General features: G+C 36.7%; 1 protein-coding gene across 1 annotated transcript in view; it reads left to right on the plus strand.

Moving 5' to 3' along the window:
* Positions 1-19904, plus strand: part of ADGRL3 (adhesion G protein-coupled receptor L3) — an 839163-nt gene extending 819259 nt beyond the window's left edge. Inside the window, exon 26 of the mRNA XM_045079818.1 lies at positions 18823-19904. Coding sequence (XP_044935753.1) covers positions 18823-18917 — 95 coding nt within the window. The 3' untranslated portion in view covers positions 18918-19904. The remainder of the gene's footprint in view (positions 1-18822) is intronic.
* The last annotated feature ends 2043 nt before the right edge of the window (positions 19905-21947 follow it).

Below are 21947 nucleotides of genomic sequence, written 5' to 3' on the forward strand. Positions count from 1 at the left end.
GCTGAGGGAAACACCCCACCACAATACATACATCTAAATAAAAGAACAGTTCCTTTAAAATAGTGCTGCCACCAGTTATCTTTCAGATAACGTTGTGGGGATTTTTTCCAAAGGTACACTTTGTACCCAAGCATTTTTTTTGAATATGGATTGCTAGTCTGATTTTCCAAAATACACACACACACACACACACACACACATACACACATACCCCTGGGGCAAATAATACACTATATGTTAATAAAAACATTTTTAAAATAGATAATTATATATATATGAATTTATATATGTATGTATGTATGTGTGTGTGTGTGTGTGTGTGTATTTCTAGCAAACAGAAACAAGTCTAAGCATTTCATCTCCCCAATTTCACAAAAATTTGAGGAGGAAGATGTGTATGTATTCTGGGATCCTCCATGTTCTTGAGTCAAGGAGAATCTCCAACCTCTCACGTAATGCCATAGAGTTTTCAGCTCTACCCAAAGAATGTCCGAAGTGAAAACTAATTACAATTCGACCTCTTTTGCTCAATAAGCCATATGTATGTAGAGTTGTGTTTTATTTATTAGTATCTTCAGTTTTATTCTAAGTGGAAATGGTTAAGATTTTTGTGAATAAACAAAGTAGAAGTGCACTAAATTTTGAATTTTCTTTTGAAGCATTTCCAGTGTTTCCGTAGACAAAAATGAAAACTAATTGAGTGGTCTCATTCAAAATGTAGCTTGAAGTGTTCCAAATCTGAGACGCAGAGACTTGGACATACATCAGAAGAAATTACTTATTATTTCCAGTAGATTTAACTTAAAACAAGCTACAGGGGAGACCATCATAAGGAAATGATACAAATCTTTAATTAGGATAATTAAAGACTAATGGTGATTTAATTACAGATACAATTAAATTTTGCCGAGCTTAAAAACAAAATTCAGTTGAATAGTAATGCTTTGTTGAAGGTTTGCTAGATTTAAAAGCCTAGATTTTGGAATTGTGAAACTCGATTGCTAAAAAAGGGCTATTCATTTGTCTGTGTGTAGAGGGTTTATGTTAGACCAGTTGCATAATTTAAGGACACTAAAGGTTTTTTTTTTTTTTTAATTTTTAATTTTTTATAAGCATATAATATATTTTTATCCCCAGGGTACAGGTCTGTGAATCGCCAGGTTTACACACTTCACAGCACTCACCAAAGCACATAAGGACACTAAAGTTTTTAAGGCAATTGAATGATCAACCCTTTCTCATCATCCTACATAACTGCTAACAACATACAAAATACAACATACACTTTCACTCTTCTTAGAGGTATATCAACTTCAAGAACAACCCAAAATACAGAGGATTCAATCACATTTGGGGCTTATATACATAGTCTCATGCCAAAGTGTCTGAAAACGCTTTTAAAAGAAGGGAACACTTTAAAGGATTATAACTCTCAAAAGACTATTGTAACTAAACATGTTGTGCTACAAATAAATCCTGACGTGACTGTTCCAGAAAATAGGTGCTACAAAGACCATTCTTTAGAGAGAGAATATAAGCTGTCTACCCACATAATAAAACCTTTTTGATTCAGCGAGCTGAAACTCTGATAGCTCTAGACTTTTTGTATGCTATTCAGCAATTATGCCCCTATTGAGATTTAATTATCCCATTAGATATTTATTTACTACTCCATATTAAGTTACAGTCTTCCGTTAGTCAGTGGACTAATAAATACATAACTGCTTCTTGATGGAAACAGCTTACTCAAATAATTATTTCCAATTATTTCACGAACATTTAACCTTACGTCTGGAACAATGTCTTGCCCATAGTAGGCATCCAGTACGAGGTTTTGGTTTTTTTTTTTTTTTTTTGTATTTTCAAATGACAGGATGGATGATCTGGCCTGCATTTAATTCAGCTGCCATTATCCAGTCTCCTTTGTAATACACCTGTTAGTGATCCACTTAGCACTTTAACTTGAACCCCAAGCTACAATAAGCAGGTTTGGGGAAGAAAAGTAACATAGAAAAATAGAAGAATGTGGAGGGTTGCTAGCAAATAATAGGTGTGTTTTTTGTTTTGTTTTGTTTTTAACACATCCTGCTAAGGTTATTTTCTCTCCCCAAATCTACCATAGCTTGGCAAGAGTGTTTACTGTGTTGAAAACTGAGACACAAAGGACTAGAGATAAAGCGTTCGGATAACTACTTCCATTTCGTAGTTCTTCAAAAGAAAGGGGAAAAAAATAATCTACTGTTGTCAAAGGTTAGTGGTTCCCCAGTAAATTGATGTTTATATTATACCTCTTATTTAAAGAGTTTAGAAGAAGTTTTCGAGCCTTCAAAATGATCTCTATCATGATGACATTTCCACAGCAACGAAAAATAAGGAAGTAACCAAGATGTAGGCCAATATTTCCCATGCTACTCTGATAAACTTCCCTTTTGAGACATTATATTTTTATATTAGTGTGTGTGTGTGTGTGTGTGTGTGTGTGTGTGTGTGTGTAGGGGAAAGTAGGTGTGGGTAAGGGGCTCTGTAGGCCGGTAAATTCAGGAAGACTAGATTCAACAAATTTGAACATGTTTCTTAACCACAAAACTCACAAATGTTTTAATATACTAACCTTCCTTGTGATCTCCTCAAAGAAAGCATAAACTGAATATTTATTAGGAGGATAAATGATAGGCTATAAAGAAGGAAATCAAGTTAGAATGTATATTAGACATCCATCACCAAGTCCATGAGCCATTGATTTCTAAACTTAGTTCTCCATCAGCAGGATTTCAATCATGCTCTATTTTATACGTCAGATGTTGGAGACAGAGTACATTCGCTTTTTAGTGAACAAACAATTGCGTGGTACCTACTCCATCATCATCCTTTTTGGAGGGGCAGGATGGATATTTACCGGGGATGCACAGAGTATGGCCGGCAGCTCTTACTGGAACACAGCCACACCCACTCATTTTGTGGCATCTGTGGCTGTTTTTAAGTTACAAGGGAGCGGGGGGGTGGGGTGGGGTTGACTAGTGGAGAAAGACCTTAGGGCTGACAAGCCTAACATATTTAGCATCTGGCCCTTAAAAAAAAAAAAAAAGGTTAGCATCCTCTGCCTCTGCCTTTGTGGTTAGGAGTACATGCTTCAGAACCAGAAAGCCAAGCTTCAAATCTTAGCTCACATCTGACTGTAAGCAAGTTACTTAATCCCTCAGTGCCTCAGTTTCCACATCTGCAACATTGAGTAATAACTTTATCTACTTCGTGGGGTTGTCGTGAAAATGAAACAAGTTAATCTATGAAAAGCACTTAGGACTCATGATACAAGTTTCTGCCTGATATGCATGCAATGTTTAAAGTACTATAACTATTACTCATAAAACCTAGTCTAGTAAAGTTGCAATGTGCCCACCTAAAAGTCTCTATTACCCACCCAGTCTAATAACTAGACATCATCAGTGAGAGACAGGCAGAAATCAGTGATACTGCTTCTAGGAAGTTTCTTTAAAGGGGTTGCCTTACCTGCTCAGTGTGTATTTTACCCTTCTTATCTTACCTCTTCATTCTTGTTGGAATTTAACTATAATGGTTAGACCTCTAGCAGGCACCTTGGACCATTGGGTCACCTTGAAAAAGAAAGCAACATGCTACAAATGGCAAAGTAGAGAGGCTGCCAGAGGATAAGTCCCTGCTTCTATGGGCTTCTGTACAACCATGAATTGCCTATCTTCAGACCCATGTTTTTAACCTGAGCAAAAATAAATCGCAATCTTGTTTTAGTCATTCTTATCTAAACTCCTCTGTACTTTCCAATATTTGTTGGTAAAATCACTTGGTAAAATTGGTAAAATCACATATGCTAGCCATAATTCCTAACTGATAGGGCAGGAAGTCCATTGAAATTTTGACCCAAATGGGAAGAGGTAATAATGATGCCATTTTTTAAAAGGCAAAAGCGGCAGATTAATAAAATTAGCTGAGGTTGATTGTGGTTGTTGTTTTGTTTTTGTTTTTTTGGTTTTTGGCTTTTGTTTTGGCATTTTGGTGCTTTTCCATTCAAGAAATATTGAAAATAATATGGGGTACTTCTGAAGATGGTGATAGAGAGGGTAGCAGACACCCCAGGTCCAAGTCAGTCATCTCTATATATTTTTTAAACATCAAAGCGACAGGGCTTTACATTTCAACATTAAACTGCAGCTTTGCATCAAGGTCTCATCGTAGACTACCATAGATAGGACAATTTCATTTAATTTTAAACCCCTCATGGATTATGTATTATTGTGGGGAAGTCTCAGCTATCATTTTAAGAGCACAGCATGATTTTTCATTACTAGTCCACAGTTATCAGAAGAGTTTCCTCTCAAGGTTGTAATCATTAGGAAAATGGCAATGAAATAGTCAGTCAAAAGATACTAAAGTGTGCTTCAATTAAAACCTGATAGCTGGTGAGTGCTGTGAAGTGTGTAAACCTGGCGATTCACAGACCTGTATCCCTGGGGATAAAAATATATTATAGTTTATAAAAAATTAAAAAAATTAAAAATTAAAAAAAAACCTGATAGCAACACAAATCTTTCTTTTCTTTCCTGATTCGCAGAGAAAATCTGTCTATACCACACACTTAACCAAACTCAGCTAGAAACCAGCTCTAGACAAGGCTTAGCAAAGGCCATAATGGTGACACACCATGAGGAGGCATTTAAAAATGCTGTGGTATCCTATGAGGGGGTGGATGGCCACACCTGTTATTTAACTTCTCTCTTGATAAGGCCATGTCATTTGCTGTAAGATTTTAGTAAGGCGTAGCACTCTCTTCAAGTAACACAGGACACACCACATATCACTAATAGGTGATAAATATTTATTGGTAAAATCACGTGGTGAAATTGGTAAAATCACACTGCTTAGAGAGACTTTTTTTTTTTTTTTTTAATTTTTTATTTTTTATAAACATATATTTTTATCCCCAGGGGTACAGGTCTGTGAATCACCAGGTTTACACACTTCACAGCACTCACCAGATCACATACCCTCCCCAATGTCCATAATCCCACCCCCTTCTCCCAAACCCCCTCCCCCCGGCAACCCTCAGTTTGTTTTGTGAGATTAAGAGTCACTTATGGTTTGTCTCCCTCCCAATCCCATCTTGTTTCATTTATTCTTCTTCTACCCACTTAAGCCTCCATGTTGCATCACCACTTCCTCATATCAGGGAGATCATATGATAGTTGTCTTTCTCTGCTTGACTTATTTCGCTAAGCATGATACGCTCTAGTTCCATCCACGTCGTTGCAAATGGCAAGATTTCATTTCTTTTGATGGCTGCATAGTATTCCATTGTGTATATATACCACATCTTCTTGATCCATTCATCTGTTGATGGACATCTAGGTTCTTTCCATAGTTTGGCTATTGTGGACATTGCTGCTATAAACATTCGGGTGCATGTGTCCCTTTGGATCACTACATTTATATCTTTAGGGTAAATACCCAATAGTGCAATTGCTGGGTCATAGGGCAGTTCTATTTTCAACATTTTGAGGAACCTCCATGCTGTTTTCCAGAGTGGCTGCACCAGCTTGCATTCCCACCAACAGTGTAGGAGGGTTCCCCTTTCTCTCCGCATCCTCGCCAGCATCTGTCATTTCCTGACTTGTTGATTTTAGCCATTCTGACTGGTGTGAGGTGATATCTCATTGTGGTTTTGATTTGTATTTCCCTGATGCCGAGTGATATGGAGCACTTTTTCATGTGTCTGTTCGCCATCTGGATGTCTTCTTTGCAGAAATGTCTGTTCATGTCTTCTGCCCATTTCTTGATTGGATTATTTGTTCTTTGGGTGTTGAGTTTGCTAAGTTCTTTATAGATTCTGGACACTAGTCCTTTATCTGATATGTCGTTTGCAAATATCTTCTCCCATTCTGTCAGTTGTCTTTTGATTTTGTTAACTGTTTCCTTTGCTGTGCAAAAGCTTTTGATCTTGATGAAATCCCAGTAGTTCATTTTTTCCCTTGCTTCCCTTGCCTTTTGCGTTGTTCCTAGGAAGATGTTGCTGCGGCAGAGGTCGAAGAGGTTGCTGCCCGTGTTCTCCTCAAGGATTTTGATGGATTCCTTTCGTACATTGAGGTCCTTCATCCATTTTGAGTCTATTTTTGTGTGTGGTGTAAGGAAATGGTCCAATTTCATTTTTCTGCATGTGGCTGTCCAATTTTCCCAGCACCATTTTTTGAAAAGGCTGTCTTTTTTCCATTGGACATTCTTTCCTGCTTTGTCGAAGATTAGTTGACCATAGAGTTGAGGGTCTATTTCTGGGCTCTCTATTCTGTTCCATTGATCTATGTGTCTGTTTTTGTGCCAGTACCATGCTGTCTTGATGATGACAGCTTTGTAATAGAGCTTGAAGTCCGGAATTGTGATGCCACCAACGTTGGCTTTCTTTTTCAATATCCCTTTGGCTATTCGAGGTCTTTTCTGGTTCCATATAAATTTTAGAATTATTTGTTCCATTTCTTTGAAAAAGATGGATGGTACTTTGATAGGAATTGCATTAAATGTGTAGATTGCTTTAGGTAGCATAGACATTTTCACAATATTTATTCTTCCAATCCAGGAGCATGGAACATTTTTCCATTTCTTTGTGTCTTCCTCAATTTCTTTCATGAGTACTTTATAGTTTTCTGAGTATAGATTCTGTGTCTCTTTGGTTAGGTTTATTCCTAGGTATCTTATGGTTTTGGATGCAATTGTAAATGGGATTGACTCCTTAATATCTCTTCTTTCTTCTGTCTTGCTGTTGGTGTAGAGAAATGCAACTGATTTCTGTGCATTGATTTTATATCCTGACACTTTACTGAATTCCTGTATAAGTTCTAGCAGTTTTGGAGTGGAGTCTTTTTTGGGTTTTCCACATATAGTATCATATCATCTGCGAAGAGTGATAATTTGACTTCTTCTTTGCCGATTTTGGATGCCTTTAATTTCCTTTTGTTGTCTGATTGCTGAGGCTAGGACCTCTAGTACGATGTTGAATAGCAGTGGTGATAATGGACATCCCTGCCGTGTTCCTGACCTTAGCGGAAAAGCTTTCAGTTTTTCTCCATTGAGAATGATATTTGCGGTGGGTTTTTCATAGATGGCTTTGATGATATTGAGGTATGTGCCCTCTATCCCTACACTTTGAAGAGTTTTGATCAGGAAGGGATGTTGTACTTTGTCAAATGCTTTTTCAGCATCTATTGAGAGTATCATATGGTTCTTGTTCTTTCTTTTATTGATGTGTTGTATCACATTGACTGATTTGCGGATGTTGAACCAACCTTGCAGCCCTGGAATAAATCCCACTTGGTCGTGGGTGAATAATCTTTTTAATGTACTGTTGAATCCTATTGGCTAGTATTTTGTTGAATATTTTCGCATCTGTGTTCATCAAGGATATCGGTCTATAGCTCTCTTTTTTGGTGGGATCCTTGTCTGTTTTTTGGGATCAAGGTGATGCTGGCCTCATAAAATGAGTTTGGAAGTTTTCCTTCCATTTCTATTTTTTGGAACAGTTTCAGGAGAATAGGAATTAGTTCTTCTTTAAATGTTTGGTAGAATTCCCCCCGGGAAGCCGTCTGGCCCTGGGCTTTTGTTTGTTTGGAGATTTTTAATGACTGTTTCAATCTCCTTACTGGTTATGGGTCTGTTCAGGCTTTCTATTTCTTCATGGTTCAGTTGTGGTAGTTTATATGTTTCTAGGAATGCATCCATTTCTTCCAGATTGTCGAATTTATTGCCGTAGAGTTGCTCATAGTATGTTCTTATAATAGTTTGTATTTCTTTGGTGTTAGTTGTGATCTCTCCTCTTTCATTCATGATTTTATTTATTTGGGTCCTTTCTCTTTTCTTTTTGATAAGTCGGGCCAGGGGTTTATCAATTTTATTAATTCTTTCAAAGAACCAGCTCCTACTTTCGTTGATTTGTTCTATTGTTTTTTTGGTTTCTATTTCATTGATTTCTGCTCTGATCTTTATGATTTCTCTTCTCCTGCTGGGCTTAGGGTTTCTTTCTTGTTCTTTCTCCAGCTCCTTTAGGTGTAGGGTTAGGTTGTGTACCTGAGACCTTTCTTGTTTCTCTTGAGAAAGGCTTGTACCGCTATATATTTTCCTCTCAAGACTGCCTTTGTTGTGTCCCACAGATTTTTGAACCGTTGTATTTTCATTATCATTTGTTTCCATGATTTTTTTCAATTCTTCTTTAATTTCCCGGTTGACCCATTCATTCTTTAGAAGGATACTGTTTAGTCTCCATGTATTTGGGTTCTTTCCAAACTTCCTTTTGTGGTTGAGTTCTAGCTTTAGAGCATTGTGGTCTGAAAATATGCAGGGAATGATCCCAATCTTTTGATACCGGTTGAGTCCTGATTTAGGACCGAGGATGTGATCTATTCTTGAGAATGTTCCATGTGCACTAGAGAAGAATGTGTATTCTGTTGCTTTGGGATGAAATATTCTGAATATATCTGTGATGTCCATCTGGTCCAGTGTGTCGTTTAAGGTCTTTATTTCCTTGCTGATCTTTTGCTTGGATGACCTGTCCATTTCAGTGAGGGGAGTGTTAAAGTCCCCTACTATTATTGTATTATGGTTGATGTGTTTCTTTGATTTTATTATAATTGGTTTATATAGTTGGCTGCTCCCACATTGGGGGCATAGATATTTAAAATTGTTAAATCTTCTTGTTGGACAGACCCTTTGAGTATGATATAGTGTCCTTCCTCATCTCTTATTATAGTCTTAGGCTTAAAATCTAGTTGATCTGATATAAGGATTGCCACTCCTGCTTTCTTCTGATGTCCATTAGCATGGTAAATTCTTTTCCACCCCCCTCACTTTAAATCTGGAGGTGTCTTCGGGCTTAAAATGTGTTTCTTGGAGGCAACATATAGATGGGTTTTGTTTTTTATCCATTCTGATACCCTGTGTCTTTTGACAGGGGCATTTAGCCCATTCACATTCAGGGTAACTATTGAGAGATATGAATTTTAGTGCCATTGTATTGCCTGTAAGGTGACTGTTACTGTATATGGTCTCTGTTCCTTTCTGATCTACCACTTGTAGGCTCTCTCTTTGCTTAGAGGACCCCTTTCAATATTTCCTGTAGAGCTGGTTTGGTATTTGCAAATTCTTTCAGTTGTTGTTTGTCCTGGAAGCTTTTAATCTCTCCTTCTATTTTCAATGATAGCCTAGCTGGATATAGTATTCTTGGCTGCATGTTTTTTCTCGTTTAGTGCTCTGAAAATATCATGCCAGCTCTTTCTGGCCTGCCAGGTCTCTGTGGATAAGTCAGCTGCCAATCTAATATTTTTACCATTGTATGTTACAGACTTCTTTTCCCGGGCTGCTTTCAGGATTTTCTCTTTGTCATTGAGACTTGTAAATTTTACTATTAGGTGACGGGGTGTGGGCCTATTCTTATTGATTTTGAGGGGCATTCTCTGAACCTCCTGAATTTTGATGCTCGTTCCCTTTGCCATATTGGGGAAATTCTCCCCAATAATTCTCTCCAGTATACCTTCTGCTCCCCTCTCACTTTCTTCTTCTTCTGGAATCCCAATTATTCTAATGTTGTTTTGTCTTATGGTGTCACTTATCTCTCGAATTCTCCCCTCGTGGTCCAGTAGCTGTTTGTCCCTCTTTTGCTCAGCTTCTTTATTCTCTGTCATTTGGTCTTCTATATCACTAATTCTTTCTTCTGCCTCATTTATCCTAGCAGTTAGAGCCTCCATTTTTGATTGCACCTCATTAATAGCTTTTTTTTGATTTCAACTTGGTTAGATTTTAGTTCTTTTATTTCTCCAGAAAGGGCTTTTATATCTCTCGAGAGGGTTTCTCTAATATCTTCCATGCCTTTTTCGAGCCCGGCTAGAACCTTGAGAATTGTCATTCTGAACTCTAGATCTGACATATTACCGATGTCTGTATTGATTAGGTCCCTAGCCTTCGGTACTGCCTCTTGTTCTTTTTTTTGTGTTGAATTTTTACGTCTTGTCATTTTGTCCAGATAAGAGTAAATGAAGGGGCAAGTAAAATACTAAAGGGTGGCAACAACCCCAGGAAAATATGCTTTAACCAAATTAGAAGAGATCCAAAATCGTGAGTGGGGAGAAAGGGGATAAAAAGAGGTTCAAAAAGGAAGAAAGAAGAAAGAAAGAAAAAAAAAAAAAACAAAAAGAAAAGAAAAAAAAATAAAAGAATTTTTAAAAAAAGAAAACACCTAAGAAAAATGTAAATATATATATATATTAGATAAACTAGTAAAAAATCGTTAAAAAAGAAAAAGGTAACAGTTAAAAAAAAATTTTACCCGAAGGCGAGAAAAAAAAAAAAAATGAAAAAGAAAAAATTAAATTAACTGCAAGACTAAAAAAAATCACAGGAAAAAAGCCATGAGTTCCGTGCTTGGCTTTCTCCTCCTCTGGAATTCTGCTGCTCTCCTTGGTATTGAAACCGCACTCCTTGGTAGGTGAACTTGGTCTCGGCTGGATTTCTTGTTGATCTTCTGGGGGAGGGGCCTGTTGTAGTGATTCTCAAGTGTCTTTGCCCCAGGCGGAATTACACCGCCCTTACCCGGGGCCGGGGTGAGTAATCCGCTCGGGTTTGCTTTCAGGAGCTTTTGTTCCCTGAGCGCTTTCCGTAGAGTTCCGGAGGACGGGAATACAAATGGCGGCCTCCTGGTCTCCGGCCCGGAGGAGCCGAGAGCCCAGGGCCCCACTCCTCAGTGTGCCCTCAGAGAACAGCGCCCAGTTACTCCCGTCTGCCTGACCTCCGGCCGCGCTCCGAGCTCACCGAGCCTGCGACCGGTTCAAGGTAACACGGAGCTGCGAGCTTACTGTCAGCTCTGTCTCTGTAGCCGGCTTTCCCGTTCCCATACCCGCAAGCTCTGCGTCACTCAGACACCCCCGATCCTTCTGTGACCCTGCGGGACCTGAGGCCACGCTGACCCCGCGTGGGCTTCGCCCCGGTTTAGCCTCTGGAGCGATGTCCCTCAGCGGAACAGACTTTTAAAAGTCCTGATTTTGTGCGCGGTTGCTCCGCCGCTTGCCGGGAGCCGGCCCCTCCCCCCGGGGTCTATCTTCCCGTCGCTTTGGATTCACTTCTCCGCCGGTCCTACCTTTCAGGAAATGGTTGTTTTTCTGTTTCCAGAATTGCTGTTCTTCTTCTCTTCGATCTGCCGATGGATTTTCAGGTGTTTGCAATCTTTAGATAATCTATCTAGCTGATCTCCGGCTAGCTGAAGCAGTCTCAGCTTGCTACCGAGAGACTTTTTTTTAATTAAAATTTTTTATTTATTTGACAGAGAGAGAGAGAGAGATCACAAGTAGGCAGAGGCAGGTAGAGAGAAGGGGGGAAGCAGGCTCCCCACCGAGCAGAGAGTCCGATGTGGGGCTCGATCCCAGGACACTGAGATCATGACGTGAGCCGAAGGCAGAGGCCCAACCCACTGAGCCACCCAGGTGCCCCGCTTAGAGAGACATTTTTGATGTCTCCACATTCTCCATTTTTTTGTCCACATGCACACACCTCTGTTACTTAGAATTTAAAGGAGCAAAGAGGGAGAGTATAATGAGGTGTTGTGGCAGGTGAAACTTGTTTTAGCAAGTGGTTCCAAGGAAAAGATAGTGACAATTGTTAAAGGTAAACACATAATTTTTAAAAATGATTTAAGGTTTGGTTTGATCGGTTCTTAAAGAGATGACTGCCAATTGGTGGGCAGGCTAATGCTTTCCTTTTCTAGAAAATGGTTAGACTTCCAAATTATATAAAGACAACTGCAGATGTCTTTGTTATAAATATTTTCATGTGGAAACAATGCAAGCTTAAATCACCACCACATAGCTACATAAGAAAAATCCCCAAAGCTAGTGTTGCAAAAACATGAAAGACATCTGACGGCCTCTTCCCTCTCACTCAGCATCCAAAAGTAAGTCTCTGCGAAGACCCACAAGGCCGCACATACTGAATTCCGTGCAGTTCCCTCTGTGTTCAGCTACTACTACTTTCCCCTCACTCTGTCTTTTCAGCCCCACTTCTCTGTGCTCCGGCCAATGGACCTTGCAACCGCTGCTGCCTCTGTTGCAATGCTCCTTCCCTGCAAAGCCCTGGAGGCTCTTCACACTCTACCTCAGTGAGGCTTGGTGCTAGCCAGTCCACAAATCCAGCAATCCACGCCCCCCACACTCTCTTTGTTTAATGTTTCTTATCACATAATATTTTCTCTTATTTATCTGGCATCTTCTCTGTCTCTCTGGGTTCTGTTTTCAAGAGGATAGTGCTTGATGTCTGTGTTCTCTTCTCTTTCTCTCTGCCTGCCTCTCTGCCTACTTGTGATCTCTGTCTGTCAAATAAACAAATAGAATCTTTAAAAAAAATTTTAAAACTAGCATTTTAGGGGTGCCTGGGTGGCTCAGTGGGTTAAGCCTCTGCCTTCCGCTCAGGTCATAATCCCAGCGTCCTGGGATGGAGCCCAACGTCCGGTTCTCTGCTCTGCAGGGAGCCTGCTTCCCCCTCTCTCTCTGCCTGCTTGTGATCTCTGTCAAATAAATAAATAAAATCTTAAAAAAACCCAAAAACCTAGCATTTTATAAAATTTGCCACTGGTGTCAATTCGATACATACTATTCTAGAACTTTCTGGGGATATGCCAACCTGTGTATATTCACAGACATGTATGCATATGTTCCCATGCATATATATATATATATATGTAAATATATATGTAAATACATATATACACATTTTATATAATTATATATTTTCACTGACTCACATTTATATATACAGATTTAATATGTTATTTATGAGGAATAATTTTGTGCAAATAACTTTTTTAATATAAGTAGTCCATAGACAGCTTCCTATACTATATATATTTATATATATACACACATATACATATGTGTGTGTGTGTGTGTATATATATATATATATTTTTTAATACCAGGTTCAACCTCCAATTTAAGTTAATTCTAGCTTTTTGATGTCCTTGCTACATATGTTCTTTACACTTATGTTAGCATATCTGTAGATAAACTTCTAGAAGTATAATTACCAAGTTAGAATTACATGCATTTTTAAGTTACTATGGAACATTTTTAACATATACTGAAGTAGATAAATATAACCCCGCCAGATATTTACCATCCACATAATGCTTGAAGCAAACATTATGGAAAATTGTTGGTGTTGTTTCATTTATATAATTATCCATCTCCTCCCTTCCAATTTCATTTCGGAAGAAATCATCTTTATGATTTACATTCCTTTTTATGAAACAAATCACGTCATTTTGTCCATACAAATTTCAATATGTATTTCTAGGAGATCATGACTGTTTTAACTTAAACATAACTGGGATACCATTTGCACTCCTTAGAATTAAAATACTTATGGAGCATAGGGAATAACATGGAGGACATTAGGAAAAGGAAAGGAAAAGTGAATTGGGCAAAAATGGAGGGGAAGATGAACCATGAGAGACTGTGGACTCTGAGAAACAAATTGAGGGTTTTAGAAGAGTGGTGGGGGTTGGGTGAGCCTGGTGGTGAGTATTAAGGAGGGCATGTATTGCATGGAGCACTCGGTGTGGTGCATAAACAATGAATTTTGGAATACTGAAAAAAAAAGTTTATGACCAAAGTCAGAAATTCTTGAAAGACTTTGGCTAAAAGAAATCATTGACTCACATATGCTTTTTGAATGTGTAAAATATGATAAATACGCTATCCCTGTGTATTTCGGTATAAAATACAGTTATTGAAAATCTGATGACATTCTGATTTTCTTTTCCTCATAAATAACTTTGTATTTTTTGACTTAATTTTTTCCCTCCTTTTCCTCAAATATCTATAGAATTATTAAAATATGCCCTCAATGTTGGCAATTCTATGTCATGTTTTCCAGTATCCATACCTTCTTGCTATTGTTTGCATTTAATGATGGTTTTCCTGAACTATAATTTTTAATGTTTTTTCTGTTTCTTGGCCTTGGTATTCTTGTTTGGGGATGTCTATTATACATATATTGGAGTTAATTTTCCCTCTATTTCATTTTAGTGGTTTTTGTCTTCAGAGATTACTGTTAAAGATATATTATACTGGAGCTTATTTTTGCATTTTTTAAATCTATCTTCCCCTCAAAATTTCTTATTGCTTTCCTTACTTTTTCTGTTTATACAATTGTCCTTTTCTTTGTATTTCTTTTAAGATTGTCTGAGTTTATTAACTTACCTGTTTTTTATAGTTATTTTTTATTATGGAATTTATTTTTTTTCTTTTATTTGTGATTTTTTCTGAATTCACTCATCTTGTTTGAACTTTTAAAATTCTCATCTATATTGTTATTTTGTAACTTCTTTTATTTATAATTTCTTTAATTCATTTGAAACTTTTAGTTAATAATTCTTATCTCTTTTGACAATTTCTGGCCTGGTTTCCTATCTGTAGGAGAGTTTCTGCTCCACATTCTTTTGTTACTTCCAAAAACTTTGCATGGGTTTCAAACCAGTGACCTTCTGTCATCTGTTTCCTACGTGAAATTTTAGTTTTCCTGTATTGTTAGAAAGGAGAGGTAGGTCAGAACATCTTTTCTTTTCTCTTTTCCTAGCATTTAAAAAAAAAAAAGATTTATTTATTTATCTTAAAGACAGAGAAGGCAGGGAGGAGGGGCAGAGGGAGAGGGAGAGAGAGAATCTTCAAGCAGACTCCCTGCTGAGTGCAGAGTCACAAGTGGGTCTTGATCTTAGAACCCTGAGATCACAACCTGAGCTGAAATCAAGAGTTGACAGCTTAACCAATTGAGTCGCCCAGGCACCTGCACATCCTTTCTAGCTTCATAGTTCTGGGGCTCCTTCTTGTTTTACTGAAGTGCTAAAATATATGATTTTATACTTTCTTAACTCTCCTGATCACATCCTTATCTGGACCTTCTTTTTCTGCCTAAATTATCTCTGTCTTGCTCACCTTGAATTCTATTCCCAATAACTTTCTCTTGTGGAATTTTGTCCAAAATGGAAGTTTTTACTGATTAGTTTTGAGTGTTCACAGAACCAGACTGTTCATCCTATGAGACCTTGCCATGAAACTCACGTACCAGGAATTAGGTCGTACAAAAAGCTTTTCTACATTCTACTGCTGTGCCTTCTGATGAGACTATGTTGGAATTTTGGGGTTTTTCTTTTAGGTCATTCAGATGCCCATTTCCTTCATTCCTATTTCTCCTATAAATGCTATACAATGCCATTTTATGGTTGTTGGTGGTTTATCTCCATCTTCTTGTATTTTGGAGCCCATGGAGATACTTTGTCATTATTTTTACTATAGTTGCCTATAGTAAAAGATCTTGTGAGGTCTTGGTTTTGCCATCTTACTTTTTAAGATCCAACATTATGGCACCACAACCATTTTTTCAGTATTTTCTAGAATAGTGGGTGTGTAGATTTTTAATTTCAAAAGACAATGGCAAATTTCCCTTAATAAAGTCTACTTCATTGTTTTCTTACATACAGTTTATGAGAGTTCACTTTCTGACAACATGGCTAACATTAGATATCATCATAAGTTTTGATCTTTGGCAGTCCAAGAATGAACAGTTGTACAACACTGTTTTATGTTGCTTTTCACGAATGAATTTGAGAAGGAAGAGGTAATTTAAACTCTTTTCATGGTTGTATTAGGCAAACCATGTATGTTTTCCTATGAAATAATGTTTTCTATCCTTTGAACATCTTTATAACAGATTGTTTATATTCATTTATTATTTTAACCTGTTAAGAAATGAGATTACTTTTTTCTGTTAACATTCATTTATAGTGATTATCTTTACAATATATTTTAATATCTATAAGAACTATGTCTCTCTTGACACATTTTCTTAATTTTTTCCTTCTCTCAGATGAAATTTAGGTGTAATTACCACTTTCTAAGGAAAAACTGACTTGCCTGAGGTCAAATAATAGGGTGAACAGAGGCAGCATTTGAATAAAATCTGCTGGCTCCAAAATTTATGTTCTATTTACATAGTTCTTTAAAAAAAAAATCCAGTTGTTTTCATTCAGCAAGAAAAACAAATGTGCGCTATGTTCTGTGTGCCAGATTCTGTGCTAACTGCTATGACTACAAGGATAAATTACTTTGTTTCTGGACTTGAGAGCTTATTGCCTAATATCCTATGGTTATCCGTTTTTATTGCCATTTTTCCTCCAGAATATCATATATAAATCTTTATAAAGCCTTTTAAACCCATAGAAGTAGTCATTTTAATATCATAAATATATCAGTTGAGCACAGAGACAGTTTCAGAAATAATTTTTGTTTGGATTCATTTTTATGGAAGAAAAATACTTAACAAGGAATAGAAACAAGTTTTATATATTTAAAAAAAAACAGTGTAGGTGTAATCTCTTTTACAAAACAGTTGTTTTTGGAATTTATATGTTAAAACTCTTAACTCATGTTCCCCAGTTCTCTTTTAAAGATTATTTGAATTATTGGAAAACATGGCTCAGTTTTTAAGTCCTTCCTCCTTATGTTATTTATAGCTACATAAAATACTACTCTGAAATTCAGTGGCTTAAAACAACAATATTTATTTTCTTGCTGTTTCAGTCGGTCAGCTATGCAAGTGAGGCTAGGCTAGGTGTTCCATTTCAAGTTGCAATCAATCAAGATGTCAGCCAAGACCATAGTCATCATAAAGTTCAATTGAGTCAAGGTTTCACTTCCAAGTTTGTTCACCAAGTTGCTGCTCGGTTTTTCACTGGCTGTTGATCAGACGCTGTCCTCAATTCCTTGCCACTTGGACCTCTCTCTAGTACAATTCACAACACGAAGGCTTGCTTCATGAGAGCAAACAAGTTTAAGAAGACAAGTAGAAGATGTGCTAGCAGTGGCGGTCAGATTTTAATCTAGTCATGGTAGTACCGTCCCCTTTGCTGGACTCAATTAGAAACAGATCACTAGGTTCATCCCACACACAGGTAGAGAGGATCATAAAAGGACATGAATAACAGGAGGGAGGAATCATTATAGATCATCTGAGAAGTCTGCCCACAGCTCTCTGCACTGATTTCTGCAACCTTGGCTCATCTAGATAACACAGAGTCATAGATGAAAAGAAACATTTGTAAATCATTATCGATAAAATTAAATCTAGATATGCATGGAATACAATTCTGCCAACATTTTCTTTTTACCATTTTTAGTAATACTGTTATTATTACTGATAATAGCTAACATTTACTAAACACCAATACTGCTGATGCCAGACTAAATGCTGTCCATGTTTTAGCTCAGTATTCACATAAGGGTACTAGCAGAATCTTAAGAGTTACGTGATTCTTTTTCCCTTGTGGTGTATTTGAGAATCTAAGTAACTTGCCCCAAGTCATACAAGTACTAAAACCAGCTGGCCTATCTCCAACGCCATGACTGTCACCACTACCTTGTAAACAAAACATTCTGATTTTTTTTTTAAGTTTTTTTTTCCAATCTTGTGAACAGGATGTTCTCTATTTCATTACTAATGACTAATTTGAGATCAAAATTATCTTCCAGGTAAGACTTTTCAGTGTCTAAAAAAAAAAAAAAAAAAGAAAAAAGAAAGGAAGAAAGAAAAGAAAAGAAAAAAAGCCAAAGCATCATGCAGTGAGGCTTTGCTGCACAGGAATTTTATAAGCCTGAAGCAGCTATTACCCTAAACTGTGAAAAAAACCTGAACAGACACAAGCCATTTGCAAATAATTGTACCGATGTTCCTACTTCATTACTTTTAATAGAACTGAATTTGTGGTACTCATGCTAGGCTACACGAGCTCTACCTTCAGGAGGAAGACTTGTCAGATGTCCTTATTCTCAGTGGAATGAAGTGCTTTTGGCAGGAGGTCACTTTGCAGCATGAAGGACATACTTCGCTAAGGGACCAGCCTTAATTAAAAAAATAATTTTTAAAATGGTTTCAGATGATCTCGTGCATGCAGCCTAGTGACAGGTAAAAGAGATTAGATGGTGGAAAGTAGTTCCATAATGAAGCTCTCTGTGCAACTTTGGTACTAATTCCCATTTCGGTCAGGCATCTCCTAGATAACCCAGTCTTTTAACTCCGAGGAGGAATAAAACCTGCCACAAACAGATCTGTTGTGACAGGTTACTTTTGCATTCATTGCGTAATGAGATGAAAAAACAAAACAAAACAAAAAAAACTTTAAACTGTTTTATTGGAAACAAATTTGCCTAATAAAACTAAAGAGTTCAGGGTGCCTGGGTTGCTCGGTTGGTAAAGCATCTGCCTTTGGCTCAGCTCCTGATTCTGAGTTCCAGAACCAAGCCCCATATCAGAGTCCCTGCTCCGTGGGGAAGTCTGCTTCTCCTTCTGCCCCTCACCCTGCTCTCGTGTTCTCTCTCTCACTCTCTCTCTCAAATAAAGGTATCAAAAATTTAAAATCTTAAAAAAATAAATGACCTAAACAGTTTAACACAATACTCCGGCTTCTTTGCCTGTCCAAGGGAACTTCCTGATCACCAAGCCAGTCTGTTTTCCTTACCATGACTGTGACTCTTCAATTAGTCATTCAAGTTACTTGATAAAGTGAACACCTATTGAAAGGAAGTTATGTATCACTGTGTTCCCTCTTTCGACTACAGATTGCATTTGCTCCCCTGATGGATGGCAATAGAATGACCATGGAACACTGGGGGTTTGGAGGAGAAGATAAATACTTCAGGTGTAAAGAGAGATGTTTACAGGATTTATGGAGTCACTTTCCTCAATATTTAATTCTTGTTTGCCATATCGGTGTAGGGATGCCTCCCAGAAGCCCTCCGAGCATGAGGAACGTTGATTCGCCTGGCATCAGGGGACACACCTTCAGCCCCCGAACCCAAGCTGTCATATGAACTTTTCCTACGGCACCTGGCACCGCAGACGTGTGTGATGAGGACGAGAAAGAAATTTTGAAAGTATGAATGGAGGAACTTGTCAGTGGAAAATTCTTCTAATCAAAGGGGTTTGAAATTTTCGGCCGAGGATTTGATTCTTCCACTTTTTTGTCTTTGTTGTTGTTCTTCTTGATGCTCAGTCGGAGTAGAAGCTCTCTCTTGTCTGGTGTAGACTCTGTAATGCACATGTACAGTTATAAATATGCACTTTAAAAAATATTGTCTTACACAGTAGAATTGATTAGACCTCCCGAGTTTTGTAGGGCACAAACCTGCAGGCATGCTACAAAGAAGCCCATCATTGTGTTCAGTCTCCTGCCCTATGTTTCTCAACATAACAGAGCACAGCTTAGAATATCTGATCTATCTTGTCCTGTAAGTTCCAAATGGCATGGTTTATTAAAAAAAAAAAAAAAGATTTCTCTGCTAATGTTACCCACAATACCACAATACTAACATTGATAAATATACCATACAGTGAGTCTACCAATAATAATTTGGCTAATGAATACATAAGGCTTTAATATATTTCTCTGCACAAGAAAATTTAAACTGCCCTGAAATTTTATAGCTCACATATGAACCAAACTTAGAAGTTTTCCTAATTTTGATAGAAATCCTCAATAAATTGACATATTACTAACAATAACTCATAAAGCTGAAACATTTCCTACACTCAAGATATTAAAAACAAACTTCAATCACATTTAAAATATTGGAAATATCTTTCTTTTCTCTTTACTGAAAAGTTTCCAAAATTATTATTATGGAGAGCCCTAAAAAAGTATGCAGCCTCAAGATGTAGGGAAATACTATTATGTAGATGTGTCCAAAAGGAAATTTTTTAAAAGATTTGTTTTGGTTTCTGGTGATTATGGTATTCATCAGCTTTTTAAAACTTGTAATTTATTGTGATTTCTTTTCTCATTCTAAATAAATATTAAAATTTGCACCTATTTTGGTATTATTCTTTATTACTTTTTCTTAGAGAAATTAAATAAACATCTGGCCTTTTACCAAACCTGGATTTGTTTCTATCTCTGCCTCTTGAAAGAGTCATTCATTTTAATCTTTGTTATTAAGTGTGTATAAAATGGTATTTCACCGTGGTCTTATTTTGCATTTCCCTGGTCACTACTGATGTTCTTATTTAGCCATATGAATTTTTCTTGGAAAAGTCTCTTTATCCCCCTTTGGTCATTTCTTTTATCACTTAAAAGTTTTCCATATTGATTTGTGGAAGGTTTTTTAGGCATCTCAATATTGTGTTGTTTATGTATGTCGTAGATATTTTTCCATCTTATATTTCTCACTTACTTTAATACATCTTTTGCTTTAATAACAGTTCTCACTTGTGATCTAGTCAAATTTTGCATTTTCTTATTTATGGTCAAGTTTTTTTTTTTAATGTACTTTTAAGAAACTTTTCCATATCCCTAAATCAAAAAAAACATTTCAGATAGGTTTTTCTACTAGACATTTAAAACATTGCTTTTCTGACATTTACATCTTTATTTCTTTGCACTTTCTATATGGGGTGAAGTGGCTTCAATTTAATCTTTTTTCCATATGGATAGCCATTTTTTCCCCCAAACATTCTTCCTTTCTCAACCGATCTGAAATGTCACCTCTGTCATATAGCAACACGTGTGAGTAAGTTTTTGAGTTTTCTATTTCGGTTGTCATTTTTTTTTTCCTTGTGCCAGTTTACACTGTAATAATTACTGGTGACCTGGTAGGCGATTCATTTCTTCCTGTTCTCTGGCTACTATTGGCCCTTTACTCTTCCATATAAAATTTTAGAGTCGTCTTACCTTGTTACATATTGGGATTGCAATTGACATGGTCATGATCAGGAAATATACTATTTCTAAATATCAGTTTTTCCAGCCAGGAGCATGGCACACCACTCCATATATTTAGATTTCTTTTAATAAAACCTTAAAAAATTTCCCCTAAGCAGTCTTGAATATTTTTAAAGATTCTTGATAGTCTTTGATAATATTGTAAATTGTGATAAACTGTTTAATTACATTTTAAGGTTGTTTCTTACTAGTAATTAGAAATACTACTGATATAAATTTCATATTACTATTTAATTAAATATTAATTTTACATGTTAATTTTTTGATTTTCTATATAGTTATAATTTCTACTTTGCATCTTTATATTCAATTTTGTTTTGTCTTATACTTGCAAAGATTACTAATACGATGTTGCATAAAAGTTCTAGATTATAAGAGAATTCCTATGTTTCTCCTTTCAGGATGATACTTACTTTAGGTTTAACCTCTTCATAAGATTAAAGACTTTCTATTCTATTCCTATTTCCTAATATGGGTATCAAATTATATTAAACATTTTTTTTAACCTTACATAGATGATTAGTTTTTCCCCCTTCTTAATCTGTTAATGGGTTAAAGTACATGTATGAATTGAAAGATATTTACCTATTCTCCTATAACCCAGATACCATTTTGACCAAGATACATTATTTTGAAAATTACATTGGATTCAATGTGCTATTTTGTTTAGGATATTGCATCTAAGTTGAGTGAAGAGCTTCTGTAATTTTACTTTCTTACAGTAATTTTTTCTGATTATAATGTCAGATATAGCCAGGAGTAGTACGATGAGTTTAGAGGATTTCCTCTTTTCAATTGTCTGTAATATTTGGCATGATTTTTTCTTTGAAAATTTGAGAGAATTCTCTTATCTTCTGGTTTCAATTTTTATTGTTAAAAAGTTAACTATCAGGTCCCTGGTTGGATCAGTTGTTAAGCATCTGCCTTTGGCTCAGGTCCTGATCCCAGAGTCCCGGGATCAAGGCCCACCTTGGGCTCCCTGCTCAACTGGGAGCCTGCTTCTCTCTCTCCCGCTTCCCATGCTTGTGTTCCCTCTCTTGCTGTGTCTCTCTCTGTCAAATTTATAAATTAAAATCTTTAAAAAAAAAAGTTAACTATCTTTTATTCCTTAGAAAATAACCTG

Source organism: Mustela putorius, unplaced genomic scaffold (assembly GCF_011764305.1).
Source record: "Mustela putorius furo isolate JIRA1106 unplaced genomic scaffold, ASM1176430v1.1 tig00000430_pilon_pilon_pilon, whole genome shotgun sequence".
Taxonomy (NCBI): Eukaryota; Metazoa; Chordata; class Mammalia; order Carnivora; family Mustelidae; genus Mustela; species Mustela putorius.